This window comes from Podarcis bocagei, assembly GCF_964188305.1.
Source record: "Podarcis bocagei genome assembly, chromosome: 7".
In the NCBI taxonomy this organism is placed as follows: domain Eukaryota; kingdom Metazoa; phylum Chordata; class Lepidosauria; order Squamata; family Lacertidae; genus Podarcis; species Podarcis bocagei.
Genome location: NC_138132.1, coordinates 30632900 through 30649406, shown reverse-complemented (window position 1 = coordinate 30649406; position 16507 = coordinate 30632900). Strand labels below are relative to the sequence as shown.

The 16507-nt window shown below is 39.8% G+C and overlaps 1 protein-coding gene across 3 annotated transcripts in view; it reads right to left on the bottom strand.

Annotated features, from left to right (window-relative positions):
• Positions 1–16507, bottom strand: part of LOC308590221 (protein argonaute-3) — a 63083-nt gene that overhangs the window by 44339 nt on the left and 2237 nt on the right. For all 3 annotated transcript variants that reach the window (XR_014009722.1, XM_081200022.1, XM_081200021.1), the window contains exon 2: positions 4027–4198. Coding sequence is in view for 2 of the 3 variants with exons in the window: in XM_081200021.1 (XP_081056147.1) it covers positions 4027–4198 (172 nt within the window). In the remaining variant the exon portion in view is untranslated. The remainder of the gene's footprint in view (positions 1–4026; positions 4199–16507) is intronic.

The window sequence follows — 16507 nt, the reverse complement described above, 5'->3', positions numbered from 1 at the left end:
CAACAGTTTGTTTCTGTGTAGCGAGTGACATGGCCCTACACATCATGGGGAATGCTTCTCAGTGGGAGTGAGGTTTTCAAAGGCGCATCTCTGCACTACCAGTACTGCCAATAATGTTTTGTTTATTTATTTATGTTATTCCACTTATAGTAAACTTTCCTCAAAGTATCTCAAGGCAATTTTTGTATAGAAACATCAATGAAAACAATTCAGAACAATTCCATGTATACAAACTATTTCAAATCCAATACAGATACAGACTGGCTTAGCCACTTAAAAGACTAGTGCATTTAAGAGGAAGGTCTGCAATAGATGCTGAAAAGACAATAGAATAGCGCATGTCTGATAAGTAATGGAAGCTCCAAAGGTAGGTGCCACCATGCTAAAGGCCTGATTCCTATATCATATGAAACAGACCTCTTGCTGAAATTATATCTGCATGAGACAGATGATCTGCAAAGCACAGAATCAATTGGGTATATGAGGGTGAAACAGTCTCTGAGGTATCCTGGTCCCAGACTAAATAGGGCTTTGTGCACATAACAAACACCATGAACTTAGCTTCACAGTTAATTGGCAGGCAATGCAACTGTTTGAGATCCAGCACAGAGGGCCTTCTGGCAGTTCCCTCATTGCGAGAAGTGAGGTTACAGGGAACCAGACAGAGGGCCTTCTCGGTAGTGGCGCCTTCCTTCAGATGTGAAGGAAATAAGCAGCTATCCTATCTTTAAAAGACATCTGAAGGCAGCCCTGTTTAGGGAAGTTTTTAATATTTAATGCTGTATTGTTTTTATCACTTGATTGGAAGCTGCCCAGAGTGGCTGGGGAAACTCAGCCAGATGAATAATTTATTATTATTATTATTATTATTATTATTATTATTATTATTATTTAGCAGTGGAATGACATGGTGGTGATTGTCTGCTCTGTGAGCAGTCAAGCTGCTGCATTTTGCACTAGTTGCAGCCAATCTCAAGGGCAGCTCCACCTAGAATGTATTGCCTCCCTTTTACAACAAACCACTTACCAACACATCAGGTAGGACCATCATGAAGCTGAGTGAAAAGGGAATTCAGAATACAAGGTGGGAAAACAATTTTATTGATATAGGACTTAAGCTGAAGTTTTGTTTCTTAAAGTTTTCCTTATTTATACTATACAGTGGACCCTCCGGATACGAACTTAATTCATCCCGGGGGTCCGTACTTACCCCGAAAAGTCCGTATCCAGAGGCACCACTTCTGCACAAGCACGCGGTGTGATAGAGCGCTTTTGCGCACACGCAAAGAGTGCTTCTGTGCATGTGCGTGGGGCGAAACCCGGAAGTATACACTTCTGGGTTTGCCGTGTTCGAAATTATGTTACCTGAAGGTAATGTAACCCGTGGTACCACTGTATATGGAGTTACTGTCTGTTTAAGTTACATACCTGACTGTATTTTACTACTACAAACTGGAGAATTTTGCCTGAAAGTGGTATAAAAATGTAATTAAATACAGATTGTGCATCTCGTGGTATGGAAGTCTAGTGAAAACAAATGGTGTTGGTGGAGTATAGCCTTAATTTTCCTCCTCAAATCATCTGTCTCAATTGCACAATGACTGTGTTCAGACCTGGTCTTAGACAAGGAGTTGCACCTATGTGGCTTGTGGCACTTTCAGTAAAATAGTATTTGATGCTACCAAGAGCAAGATGCTACTGTAGCTCTGCCTCATTATCATTTCCTGAAGGCCAGGCAGACTCAGTTTGACATCCTTCGGAATACATATCAGGTGTGCACCAACAATATCCTCATTCCCTGTCTTAGCTCAGCTAAATCCTAGAGGCCTGACTGCTAGACTGGTAAAAATATTTTTGTCTCTTCTTTTCACAGATAAACACAGTATATTAAGCAAGTAAAAGGGAAAACATGTCAAGGTGATCTCCATACTAATCCCAGCACCTCAGAGGCATCTAATTTTGGCCCCACTACCCACCCCCACCCCCACAACAAAGCAGTATGAAGCCCACAGGTTCCACGATGAAGTACTCTTGTGGCCCACTTGGTGTGAAAAGTTGGATGACCCTGCTCTAGAATAAGCATGTATCAGAGGACTAGGTGCACAGCAATGGAACACAATACTTCAATAATAATAATAATAATAATAATAATAATAATAATAATAATAATAAATTGTATTTATATCCCGCCCTCCCCAGCCGAAGCCGGGCTCAGAGCGGCTAACAACAGTAAAATGATACAACATTCTAAAATCATTTCATTATAAACTATGATTTCTCACTGCACATTAGCTAACCCGAAGGTCAAAGCAGATATCTTGAATATACTTGAATAGTAGCATCCAGCAACATTATGGGGTCATAGCAAACAAAAATTTAAATGCAAAATAAAGTTATTCTGAGAACTTGGGAGCCATCCACCACCACACTGTACAAACACTAGGTGATGAAACTTCTCAGCAGGTATGAAATCATTCAGTTCTAAAAGCATGAGTTCACACCAACTGCATATTGCAGAATCTACTAAAGCTAGAGTTGAAGTAATCTGCCTTTTCTGTAAATTACATGCTTACATTTGCTTCCCAAGTATGACTTATCAATAAAAGCTCAATCTCAAAGCTCTAGTACAGTATTAAAACTATTTGATCCTGGGGACTTTGGACAGTTACTTTCTTTAAAGTTAAATCAGTCTGTCAAGCGTTTTAGTGAGCATCTTTAACCTAATGGCCCAGGAAAGAGTTCTCACTTGTTTGGATGCAAAGACTTTCAGAATAGCATTAAACACACACACTCACACTCTACTGCAAGCGTCTGAATAGTTAAAAGTATATTGAAGCATTATTTGAAACCAATTAAAACTAAACTTTTCTTAATATGCATTTCATTTCTCTACAGCATCAGGCTGGATAAATGTCTTTTCTTGGCTGGAAGGCTTCACCATGCAGAGGACTAGCCAGGTGGGATCTGAGAACAAAAGAAAGCTCCGCAAACTGTTCATTGCAAGAATAAAAGCTAAAGAAGAACTATTACTAAGAGAAGTCATAAAGCTCTGCCTGCATTACTCAATATTAATGCCATTTACAAACTACACTTTCAACATAAGCTACTCTTGGGGGAAGGTGTGACTGTCCATCACAAGAGGCAGAACAGAAGTCTTACAGCGCAGCTTTTAATTTAATTTTATTAAATATAACTAGCTTCTGCTTTAATTAATCATGAGGCCATTCTTCTACAAATGGTTAAGTGAGGTGCATTCAAGCTACAGATTATAATTTGCTTGTAAAGCCTTATTTCACATCATAAACAGAACCAATCCAAATCAAAACTGGGACTGGCAGAATTCTTATTCTGCCTGCTGGAACTGAAGCAAGCATTTCCATTGAGAAATTAAGCAGCCCACCAAGGAATGCAATTGACCCCATCACACAAATAAGCGAACAGTTCCAACAGCAAAATATCATAAAGACATGAGACCACTTGTAGAACTTCAGCTGTATAAAGGTTGTTATCAGAAAAGATGGAATCAAATTCTTTTCAAACAAATGCTAACTTTAAAAAATGTTTTTAATTCCTGGTTGAATGTGATGTTTTCTCATTTACTCCCTTAATACTTAATGTCCTAGTGATTCCTAGCAGAAATAAAATACTTGCCTCTAAACACACTAGCCCACTTACTAAAGAAAGACAGTTTTCAAAAACAATTCTTAATTCTGCTATTTTCCAGGTTTAGAGTGCCAATATAAAAGAAGGCATGTTCAGTCTACAGATGGTCCTCGTTTGCTCCGTATCTTGTACGAACATTCACATGCGCTCTGTATTGTGATACAGATGAAAACAGTGCTCTGGGCAGCAACCATGCAAAATACCTAGGGAAACTAGAGCAAGCATATTTTGCTCAAACAAGGCTGTCTGATTAGTCCCAGCTGTTAAAGCAGCTATAGTCTTACAAAAACATCCAACATCCAATTTCATCAAGTACTGCCTAAACATCTGCTTGATGTAGTAATATTAAACACCCTGACTTACCTGTTCACCCTCCGAGGACACTTATCTGGCTTAATATCTACCTCATAGAGGTAGACGTCAATCTTTGGGATTTCAACTTGGAAGCAGTTGGCCAGCAGTTTAATGGGTTTGCCCATAGTGCCATAGCCAGGTCGTCTGGGCACCATCAGCAGGGGCTGAGCCCCAACGGGTCCTGTCAAATAAATATAACATATAGTTTAGAGTTTCAAATGTACAATATGTAGCAGATGCATAAAATAAATGTATTTAAACATGTTTACCCTAGGAGACCCCGGGGGGAAAGTAGTTACTGAAAAGGCTATAGAAAAAGCTTGCTGAGACTCAGAAGCATGTAACATTGGTAACCTGCCCAAAATATCACCTAGTCTGACCCCTTTGCAGAACCAAGTACTCAGACCCTGCCACAGATCCACTCAATTCAAACCAAGCTATGCCATTAGCAGAGAGAATGTGCTTGCAGAGCAAAGAAATAATTATTCAAGGAATCAAGCCAACCAACACACAAAAATGCTATTACCCACACATAGTACCTAACCAACCTTACCTAAAGGAAAGTTTTCTTCTGTGATCAGGCAAACCTTAAGCATGCATACAAACTCAGTGAGAGGTGTGAGCTTGCTTGTGCCTGGTAATCTCATTTATATTAGGTCTAATTTGAGACGAACAAATTCTCATCTCTTCATCAACACAAATAAGCCTTTCTCTTTTCTGATCTTTCATATTTGTCAGAGTTAAAAATTCCTGTTGACAACAGTATGTCATGGAGAACTGTAGAAGAATAGTCAATGTTATTCTCCAGCACTCTGTTTGAACAGTGATTCTGGGTCACAGCTAGGATTTGTCCTCGGTATCACTTGATGCTCTTGCTCTCATTTTGAAAAGGTATCTATCCATATTCTGAAAATTAAAAAAAAAAATTGATACTACACTATACTACACTGAATTGTTTAAATGTTTTGTTGATTGTCTCTGAATCTTCCTTCCACACTTACCATCCTCTCCTGCCACAAACCACACCCTTTGAGAATTATTATTATTATTTATTATTATTATTATTATTATTATTATTATTATTATTATTATTATTATTAATTACTAATGCCCCTCCCATCTGGCTTGGCCTCCCCAGCCACTCTGGGCGGCTTACAACCGAGTATTAAAAGCAAGATAAAACATCAAACATTAAAAACTTCCCTAAACAGGGCGGCCTTCAGATGTCTTCTAAAAGTCAAATACAGCAGTTGTTTATTTCCTTGACATCTGATGGGAGGGCATTCCATAGGGTGGGCGCCACTACTGAGAAGGCCCTCTTTCTTACCACTGATTTAGCAGTTTGAAACCTCATGTAAAATGTGGTGGCTATTAGTTCCACTGCCTTCAATCTTCTTTAATACAACTATCTCTATGCCCTTTAAATAATTCCAATACATTTCTGCAACTACTTATATACTGTACCTCTATTTCCTTCATTGAAGCCAAACAGGCCAAGTAACCCTAAGTTACTCCATAAGTCAAAAGAAATCTGAGCTGTTTGCAACTTCATAAAAATATCAGCAAAAATGCAATTAAAAATCTGTATTTTAGAGCAGGAAAAAAATATTAAATAAGATAGCCTCTTAAAAATTATATACTAAAATGAAATATGGGTACCTCGGCTTGAAAGCAGAGATGAGCGCCGCACCCCATAGTCGAATTTGACCGGACTTAACCATCCAGGGGTCTTTTACCTTTACCTTTATGGGTACCATAACAACTTCTAGCAGATCCAATATGCAGCAGAGACAACCAGATCTACCCATCAAATATACATGCAAATATACAAGGTAACAGAAGCACTCTCATTTCAACTGTCTCCCTAACTTAAGCTCACACTGAAAGGTGGGGCAAAATGACACTCCTCATTTATGGAGCTGTCACCTGGGAGGACCCACAATCATTCCTCCCTCTCACAATGGATCTTGTGAGGAACATATAATAGAATTATTATATTATAGAACTAGTTCAGGCATAGGCAGACTTGGCCCTCCAGATGTTGGACTACAACTCCCATCATCCCTAGCTAACAGGACCAGTGGTCAGGGATGAGGGAGTAGTAATCCCAAAACATCTGGAGGGCCGAGTTCGCCTATGCCTGGACTAATTCCATCCATTTCTGTAATAATCTTGTTCTTTACATCAGTTTTCAGTATGAATTCACCCTCCTCAGATATAGATGGCCAGTTCTTAACACAGTATTCTCCAGTATGGTCCAATCAGTGCCTGACAAAAGGTTGCTGAACTTTCTTACTACTATTATAAATGCTGCATTTAATGCATCTAATTAACACTTCCTGCAATCCCTCTGTGCTTGTTCCTTGCCAGCATGATCAATATGCCAAGGTGAGAAAGCTAATATTCCACCAGTTTCCCTTTCACCCTCTTCATATTTTCCACACTCATCACTATCCTCAGACCTACCCAAACTTTCAGAAAGCTAAAGTTTCCAAAGTTCATTCCAAATTTCCTTAGCTTCTTAAAAGTTTTATTTTAAAAAATTATTTGAATAAAATATAAAGAAAAGTATGCCAACTTTAGCAGAAGAGTCCTCTATTTAAAGAGAACAGCCCAACATCACAACCCCCATGCTAGAGGGAAAGTCTCAGTTCAGCTTCCTGGAGCAAAGGATTTCCAGAAAGTGCCTTGGTAGGCCACCAGCCTTCAACCAGTGAGTTGGAACCCACTGCAAGGTCTCAGCTTGACCTAAGGTGGGTTTCAGCACTAACACTATTCAAAGATATAGCAAAACATTAACAAGTAGGCTCTCAAATGCATGTTTGGGATAAAGGAAGTAGGGGTCCTGACCCTAAAAGGGTAAAGACCACTGGTTTAAGCTACCCTTTTCCTAAGCCATTACCTTTCAGGACAAAGGCGCAGACACTGTTTCCCCCTTAGTACAGGGCTTTCACACTGTAATATGTGTAAATAAACAAATTTATCTTTTGGCAATATGGCATTGCAAAAAAGAGAGAAAAAGAGATTCCATTCACAGAGGAGCCTTGGATCCAAAAGAGACTCCTGCTTATGGAACTGAAGAGGTGATTTATCAATTCCCCCCGCCCCCCTGCCTTGCAGCTCCTCCAAATCAGCTCTGAAGTAGCAGGAAACCCTCTAGAACAGCATGCAAGCAAGAATTGGCAAAAATCACCTCTCCGCCACCACCATTTTGTGAGCAGGAGCCTCTGCTGAATCCTGAGTTTCCATTACTGGAGAACTCATTCAGTTCATGGAATGGTACCATTGTATTCAACCCACCAAATGAGAGCTAACTGTCGATCCCTACGTAATGAACCACATTCTAATTAGTTCCTATGTTTTCGAAGCACAAGTTTTTTTAAAAAAAAGATCATACAATGATTAGCAAGATGGGGCTGAAAGACAGTGAAACCAGAAGTGAACCATATCTACTGAGACAATTAGAAGTTTCACTACTCACAGCAATCAGCTTCAGTAGCTTAAGTATTTAATAGAAAGCCAATACTACCAAAACAGAAGGAGGATGCATTTTCAAGAGGTGCATTCAGGCATATCTAGCTATGCAAGCAGCAACATTACTTCTTCCGTTTTTAGCATTTTCTGTAGAAATTCCCTGTACAGGAAGTAATATTATCACTTCTCATTTTACTAACACTGTCTCAAATAAAAAGAAACATATTCAAAAAGATAAATACTGGAAACTCATTTGGAGCTATTGGAATGAGTCAACCAACAAATGTCATTACAGTGGTACCTCGCAAGACGAATGCCTCGCAAGACGGAAAACCCGCAAGACGAAAGGGTTTTCTGTTTTGGAGGCGCTTCGCAAGACGAATTTCCCTATGGGCTTGCTTTGCAAGAAGAAAGCCCATAGGGAAATCTCCGGGGACCTCTTTTAAATGCTGGTGGTGGGGAGCAAAGCCTTTCCCCCCCCTCCGGCCTTCAGAAGAGGTCCAGGAAGGCCGGCGGGGGCCGAAAGGCTTTGCTCCCCACCACCAGCATTTTAAAAGCAGTCCGGGATAGCAGGGAAGCGCTTCCCGCTATCGCGGACGGCTTTTGAAGGCAGGCGGGGGGGAGCAAAGCCTTTCCCCCCCTCCGGCCTTCAGAAGAGGTCCAGGAAGGCCGGCGGGGGCCGAAAGGCTTTGCTCCCCACCACCAGCATTTTAAAAGCAGTCCGGGATAGCAGGGAAGCGCTTCCCGCTATCGCGGACGGCTTTTGAAGGCAGGCGGGGGGGAGCAAAGACTTTCGCCCCCCGCCCGCCTTCAGAAGAGGTCCAGGGCCTCTTCTGAAGGTGGGCGGGGGGCGAAAGTCTTTGCTCCCCCCTGCCTGCCTTCCCGGGAGAGCGGAGAAAGGCAGCACGTTTCTCCGTTGTCCCGGACGGCTTTGGAAGGCAGGCGGTGGGGAGCAAAGACTTTCGCCCCCCGCCCACCTTCAGAAGAGGTCCAGGACCTCTTCTGAAGGCGGGCGGGGGGCAAAAGTCTTTGTCCCCCCTGCCTGCCTTCCCAGGGGCTTTTACATCGCCCCGGACAGCGGAGAAGTCCTCCGCTGTCCCGGGCGATTTTAAAATGCCGCCCGCCAGCATTTTAAGATCGCCCCGGACAGCGGAGAAGTCCTCCGCTGTCCCGGGGTTTTTTAAAATGCTGGGGGTGGGAAGAAAAGCCCTTCTCTCCCCCCCCCCAGCCTTCAGAAGAGGTCGGGGGACAGACTGTCCCCGGACCTGGTCTGAAGGCGGTTTCCATAGGAACGCATTAATTGATTTTCAATGCATTCCTATGGGAAACCGTGCATCGCAAGACGAAAAACTCGCAAGAAGAAAAAACTTGCGGAACGAATTAATTTCGTCTTGCGAGGCACCACTGTATATGTAGATATGACAAACTCAAAAATGACCCCGCCTTTTTTCACACCTACTCATTGACAGAAATTGTGTATATTCCACCTTCTAACATCAGCTGTTAATTTATCTCTTGCATGTGGAGAAAAGCAAATCATAGATAAGGCCTCCAAAAGGTATGAACATAACAAAAATCAAGCAAGTCAAACAACTATATAGGTAATTAGACACATTTATCTCTTTTTGGTATTAATATTTTATTGAAAAGTTTTCAAATATAAAGAAATAAAGTGATACAAGCCACATCTGCTACAATATAGATTGTGTTTATAATACATTACCTAAATTATTGTCTCTTCCCATATTGTAACTGCCGAGACCCTAAGATCAGGTGATATTGAATGTTACACCAGCAGATGCAACTAGACTTCCCCTTCCTCTCTTACCTCGTTACAGTTTAACATACCCTCCATTTACTCCAGAGGTTCATCCAGAGCAGATTTTGAGACTAAGGGAGGGAGGGTAGGAGAGAAAAGGAAACTCCCATTGCACAAGTGGACTGACACCAATATCTTAAGAGACTCTTCTCCAGGTATCACTGCAAAATGACGTGAGGTGGGTGGTCACCAGTGCCACTTTTTAGTGGCGACACCTTGGTTGAGGAATGTCCACCACAGAAAGGCTCACCAATACCTACACTGGGATCTTTTTGGCACCAGATGAAGACTTAAGTTCTGTGAAACAATTGTTTTGTGTTGATGGTTTTATTCTGATGCTGTTTTAGCTGCTCAACGTTTACGTCAAAGTTCTTTTTACACTTCTCCATTTTCTACTTCAGTTTTAACTTGTGTGAGAACTATCCACAGACCTTTTGTTAATGGGTAGCATAGAATTTTAAGTAAATAAATTACACTGCAAACACAGAAGTATTCCCAAGCCAAGTTCTTATACAAATAGCAAATCTTGGTTTCTCACTACTACGCCTTTTCCTCGGGGCTGGAAGGTTGAGTGGGATGGAGTTGTTCTACAGGCTAAGTGAATACCCTGTTCAGAAAGGCAGAGTGAACAGATTTTGTGCAATGTTCCTTGCCTAGGATCAGAAAATATTGCTTTTTTAAAAAGCCCATATTCAGTGCTGCATGCAGGGAATTCCATCCTCTCTCCTCTACCTTACAGTCTGTGATCCCCTAAATCTGTTTTGGAGAGTCCTCAACTGTCTGAAGCAGATTTGGGGTACCTGTCAGAGGTAAGAGAAGGGAAGCTCCATTATGCATGCAGGTGTCTGGTCTCACTGTATATTACCTATCATTTATTAAAGGCTTTTCAAATATACAAAATGAAAGTAAAACAAACCATTGAAGAGTTAACTGCCTACATATTATTATAAGAAAGGAGGAACAGGATATTAATACTGAACTTAACTAGTTCATTTCTTTCAGACCAGAGTTTAAGTATGAACATAGCAATAAGACTATAAAGATTATTTAGTGTATGTATTTATCACTCAACAAAGTGGTGGTGAGTACTGACTGCAAATGCTACAAAGAAGAAATACATGTACTATGATCAGGTATTGTGTTCCTATGTTGAGAATCAATATGAGCCGAGAAAAGAAACCTAAGCAGGTAGCAAGACATGTGCATTAGTTCGCTTGAGCTTTAGTTTATTGGTTAGCTCATATCTGTCAAGTCAGTTTATGAACCATGATGATCTTCCAAACTTTGTCCATCCAATCCCTAAAACTGAGTTTTCTTTCAGGTCAAGTCAACTAACAACCCAAGAAATTTCCCTTTCCTGTACCATGTGGTAAACTTGCTTGAGCTTTCTAGTTTGCAACACTATTTCTTGATTCCAGGAACTTTTAAACCTACAATTTCTGGCCCACCTACATTTTCTACTACTAACACACAATATGGGTGGTGTTATGCTATATGTGTGTAAGGAGGCTAGAATCCTGATGTGTGCTAAAGACAGAGATTACAGAATGGAAAACCCTGCCTTACTACAATAGGTGGAATTCAGTCATCTCTGAGTACTGGACTAACTTCTAGAACTCTAGTTAACAAAAGGCAGCATATCTAAGCAGTAACGCGAAGTGCTAGAAATCTGTCCAACCTCAGTTCCTGATCAACCTGCATAACAAAGTTACTCAAATCATATCCCACAAGCACACAGATGTATGTTTGAAACTAGCAAACTGTTAGTTGAATCATCCACGTACATTTTAAGACTACAGTATCAAACTGCACAGGATGTTAAATGGGTATCTTGCATGCATGACAGAGTTTGTGTTTTTTTTTGGGGGGGGAGGTTGACAAAGGCACGCTTTTCACTGGGACTGCAGCATGAGAGAAGAGTGGTTTAACCCTTACATCAAAATCCTGATGAATCATCTCTCCTACACTGCCATTAGCTTTAGAGAAGAAAATCTCTCACAGGCACCAATGGGAGTTTCTCCCCACTAATGTTGATAGTAGTGCAGGGATGTGTTTCCAATGAGGCATGTGCAGTGTGCTGCCATGAAGAAATATATTACTGACCAAGTTATTACATTTCATTTATTGCCACCAGTCACTGGTCGCAAACAATCTTTTTGAAAATGTATAACAGTATCTCATTTTATGTGAAAACATGTCACAGTTCAGAACCACAATAAGCACATTAAAGGTTTGGAGATAATATTTACATGGTACTTCTGTGCATCACTTAGATATATGTGTCAAGGGGATACAGTGCTGCAAAAACCCTATTCATCCACAGTTTAGACAAGCCTGTCAGTGTTAGAAACTCAGATATAAGCTAAGTCTTTGCATTTTTCTTTCCCTTTGTCCCCCCCTTTTTTGTCTAGATTAGTTTCATTTAAAAAAGAATCTCAGATACAGAAGCTAATCACCAAATGGCACCTTAAACTTCGGTCACCACAATGGAATGTCTAGGCGCCTTTTTGACAATGAAATTTTGTTGTTGTTTGTTAGTTAGTTATTTCATTTTGATACCACTTTATATTTTAAAGAAAAAAACCTCAGAGCAGTTAACAATACATTAAAGCATCAAATTAAACAATCCAGAATAAAACAAATTCAAGCTTCGCTTCAAGGAAAATCTTTCGGATCCTTCCTAAGTGACATTTTGCTTTGCCAGGTCTGATCCATCTTGCTAATCCAGGTGGATTACCTATAGTCATTGTGCTATAGTGGTTAGAGTGTCAATCTAGAACCTAGGGGTTCAAATCCCCACTCAATCATGAAGCTCACGGGGTGACCTTGGGTCAGTCACAGCCTTTTAACCTATTTCACAAGGTTTTTGTAGGAATAAACTAAGGAGGGGGGTGAACCATGTACTCCTTGGAGAAAAAGGTGGGATATACGGTAAACGCTTATAGTACTTGCTTAAGAAAGCTAGAGAGGTCAGCCAGATGGAGATGCCAGATCCCAGCCTGGCATCCACAGATGTCCATGTGGTCGCAACTGGACCCACACCAGTCTCAAAATGCACCTGGTGAATTTTGGGCACTGAAGCCTGTCCTATGGCTGCTTTCTTAAATATGAATTTCAAAATGTTCATAACAAGGAAGGATATGTTATCAAAGGATTTATCTGAACACTGAATATCCCTTAAGCATGCCTGCCAATTGCTGTTTTCAAATGATTTTACAACTGTTTGTATATTTAGTGTGCTCAGCCTGCTGGTGGTATTAAAAGTGGTATTAAAAAAGAAGTAACATTTATGAAAATTAGCTTAGTATGTTTACAAATTTTAACAAAGAAAGGCATTTGGACTGAAGGCACAGGAAGCAGAAACCTTGCTAAAGTTGAATATATCTGTTCAGTCTTGGATGGGAGATGGCTTGAAAAACCTATGTATGCCACCTGGAATTTCATCATCGAAGATGCAGTGTGTAGCATCCCACAAGAAAATGACTGAAAATGAAACTGCCATTATCATAATACCATTACACAAACTCTGGTACAACCATACTTGGAGTACTATGTACAGTTTTGGTGGCCACACCTCAAAAAATGATGTTGCAGAGCCAGAAAAGGGCAACCAAAATGATCAAGGGGCAACTCCCTTATGAGGTAAGATAACAATGTTTGGGACATTGAAGGTCAGAAAAAAGTGATTAAGTGGGGGGCACAATAAAGGTGTACAAAAATTATGCATGATGTGGAGGAAGGGGAAAGAAAAGTCATCCAACAAAGCTGAAGTTTGGAGGATTCAGGACAGACAAAAGGCAAGATTCCTTTACACAACACATTGTTAAACTGTGGAATTTGCTACCACAAGATGAAGTAAAGACCACAAACTTGGAAGGGTTTAAAAAAATGAATTGACCAGTTTATGGATGATAAGGTAGTCAACGGCGACTAGTCACAATAACTATGGACTACCCCCAGAATCAGGGCAGTATGTTCAGTGGAAAAGTTCGCTTGTACTCATGCTTGTGGATTTCTGATGGCATCTGATTGGCCACAGGGAGAACAGAATGCTGGACTAAATGGGCTTTTGTTCTGCTTCAGTTATGCTCTTATGTTCTTAAGAAAGCCAGGAAATAATAATAATAATAATAATAATAATAATAATAATAATAATAATAATAATAATACCTCAAGATAATCAAATAAACAAACAACCTCAGATAATTAAACAAACAAAAAATACCACCAAATGACTAAAAGGTCAGCTGTATATATCTCCTCAAGTAAAGGGGGAAACCCAACCTCTGCTTGCTTGGCAGAAGATCTATGGTGTCTCCCCACCCACATGTGCAAAATTATTGTGCACACACTTATGGGGGGAAAAACTTCAGAGTAATACGTGTAACAGTACAGTCTAGCAGATAAGTAAAAGTCTTGTATCTATCATAACATATATGTCAATCTCGCCAGCTATTTGCCTTAAATAGAGTTACAACACACCCAACAATTTTCCAGTCACAATGAGCCTTTAGAGTTTAGAGATCAACAGTTGACATGATCCTCTCAGTGTGAAAACTGCAGGAGAAAAGTTGAGAGCAGCGATGCACCTCATACATCTCTTTCATAGACCTAACGAAGGACTTTGACCTTGTCAGCATTAAATTTGAATGTGCTACCCATGCCGCAAGTGACATGTTCCTTCTTATCTCTATACCTGATGCCAGAGTAAAATCTCAAATTTTATAGCATCCTTTAGGCAGCCAGCAATTCTGAACATAAACACTGCATACTCAGAAACGGGGAACTGTCAGCTGAGTTCCTAAGGCTGAAGGAAGAGATCTCCAAACCTGTCCCTTATGCTCTAAGTTAGTTTTCATGTAACTGCTGCATTTCCAGATGCACATAATGAATATTTTGTAGATCTTTTCCAAAGGTTGATAAAACATTTTTCTCTGAAACTATTCAGACCATTAGAATGAAGTTAATTAAGATGTAGGTTTAACATAGATGATCAATTATACCAGTGACTCACAGAACTCCCAAGAAAGCTAAATGCAGAACTCTGCTTTGCAAACTATCCTCAGCTACACCCACAAACATGTTAAACACCAATTAAATATTTTTTACTAAGAGCCCCTAGCTGCCTGAGTAGCTTTATCTTTTTATCTTCCTCCTGTGACAGTCAAAACTTCCAGAGAGCCAGCTTTAGATCCTCTGACTTTATTGCCAAGGTTGTTTTGGGGGTGGGGTGAATTAAGCACCACAAAGCTCACCTTCTCAGTGCATCCATTATTTGGATAAGAATATTATCAACCTTATGTCAAAAATATGCATAATAAAACCAAACTTTATTCAGAAATCAGAAACATTAGTCCCGCTCACCTCAGTATTTACTGACCTCTTAAATTATTTATTCATAGCATTTTTGTCACACTCGTCAACCAAAAAATGCTCCCAGAGTGGCTTACAATTACAAATGACATTCATAAAAGAGTCCCTGTCTAGGATTACAATCTAAAAACAGACACAAGAGGAAAAGGAATTGGGTGGAGAGGAGCAGGTAGAGCAAACCCAGACACCATTTCTTGTGTTCTAGTGCTTTTATAATGACATATTGGAATTGAATATCCAATTATGACAAAATTAAAGAAAGGCTACCTGCAAGGTATAAGAGCATAAGACCACTCCTGCTAGATCAAGTCATCCATCTAATCTAGCATCCTGTTTCCCATAATGAACAACCAGAAGTCAATGGGAAGCCCACAGACATCCTCTCCTACTATTGCTCTGTAGTCACAGGTTTGTTTTCAGAGGCATGCTGTCTTTGACCCTGGAGGTAGCATATAGCCATCACTGCTACTATGTCCATCAAACAGTAATGTACGCCTCTCTAGAAAACAAATGTTAATGGCATTTCCCCAACATACAGAGAGAATGAAAGCAGAGAGAACTTGAAAGGAATTGTAAGAAAATGGTTCAGAAATGAAACTTTGGGGGGAAATCCCACATGACTTTGACTCTGTATACAAGGTATGATATAGTATTAATGCTATTATTATTAACCATATGAAAGTTAGAGGAAAATAACAGTAGTTTTTGGGAGGGTGCAACTGGCAGATAACTAGTTGAGGCTTGCAGAATTTAAGATTTGCAGTCATTATATTAGCCATGTTTACTTGGAACCTAATCTCTGGTTTTAATGAAGATACTTCTAAACAAGCTTAAAATCACAGACTTAAAGAGCCAAATGTTTCCTGATTTTTTCAGTACCTTATTCGGGACACACAGTTCTGCAATTATACTAATATCTTCTTTCCAGGATTAATAATGTTCAATTCTCCACATTAAGAAACATAAGAGGAATTTTTTGTACAGTAAGAAGGGATATAAAGAATGTACATATCACTAAGTCTAACATATGGCATTAATGACCACTATGCATACAGACAACAATTAGATCACTATTCTTCATTAGGAAGCCAAACAAATTCTAAAAGTGTTACTCAACAGTATCCTGCAAAGTGGAAGAAACCAGCAAAAACTTACTAAATTATCTAGCTCTGTATTAGGCATATAACACACACTTATTTTTCCCCTTTAATGCTTGAACCCAAAGTTACAAAGCAACAAACCTTTATATATCTTTGTATCAAATGGCATTACAATTTTCCACCTGAGTGCTAAGGCTTTCTTAGATATGTGCCATATCAAGCTAGTAAAACTTTTATTTCAAAATAATTTAGCTGCTAAAGTTGTGGATCAAAGCACCCTATCTGAAATAATGGTATTAAAGCTAATAGCATTTAACAGTTAGAAATCTAAAATGGAGGAATCCAAAAGTGTTAAGAAAACAAATGCTGTGGCTATCATTTAACATTGTAACATGAAAAGCCAAGCATTTGCATTCATTGGTCAACACTGTCAGTAATAACTTCAGGCTCCAGTTTTAAATTGTTAAGCAGCTCTAGAGATACAAAGTTACATGTTAGTGCAGTTTTTTTTTGGGGGGGGTGTTGTTCTGCATCTGATTTTAGCTGTCACGTTGCTAAAATTGTGAAAAGAAAACTTTTGTTTTGGTGTGTGTATGATCTAACCAATGCATTTAACTTGCAACACAAGTATTTTCAGACACAAGTAGCTATTTATTTAGTACATTAAAATCCAACTTTTATTCTGTCACAGTACTAAAAATGACACATATGGCACCGACCAGGA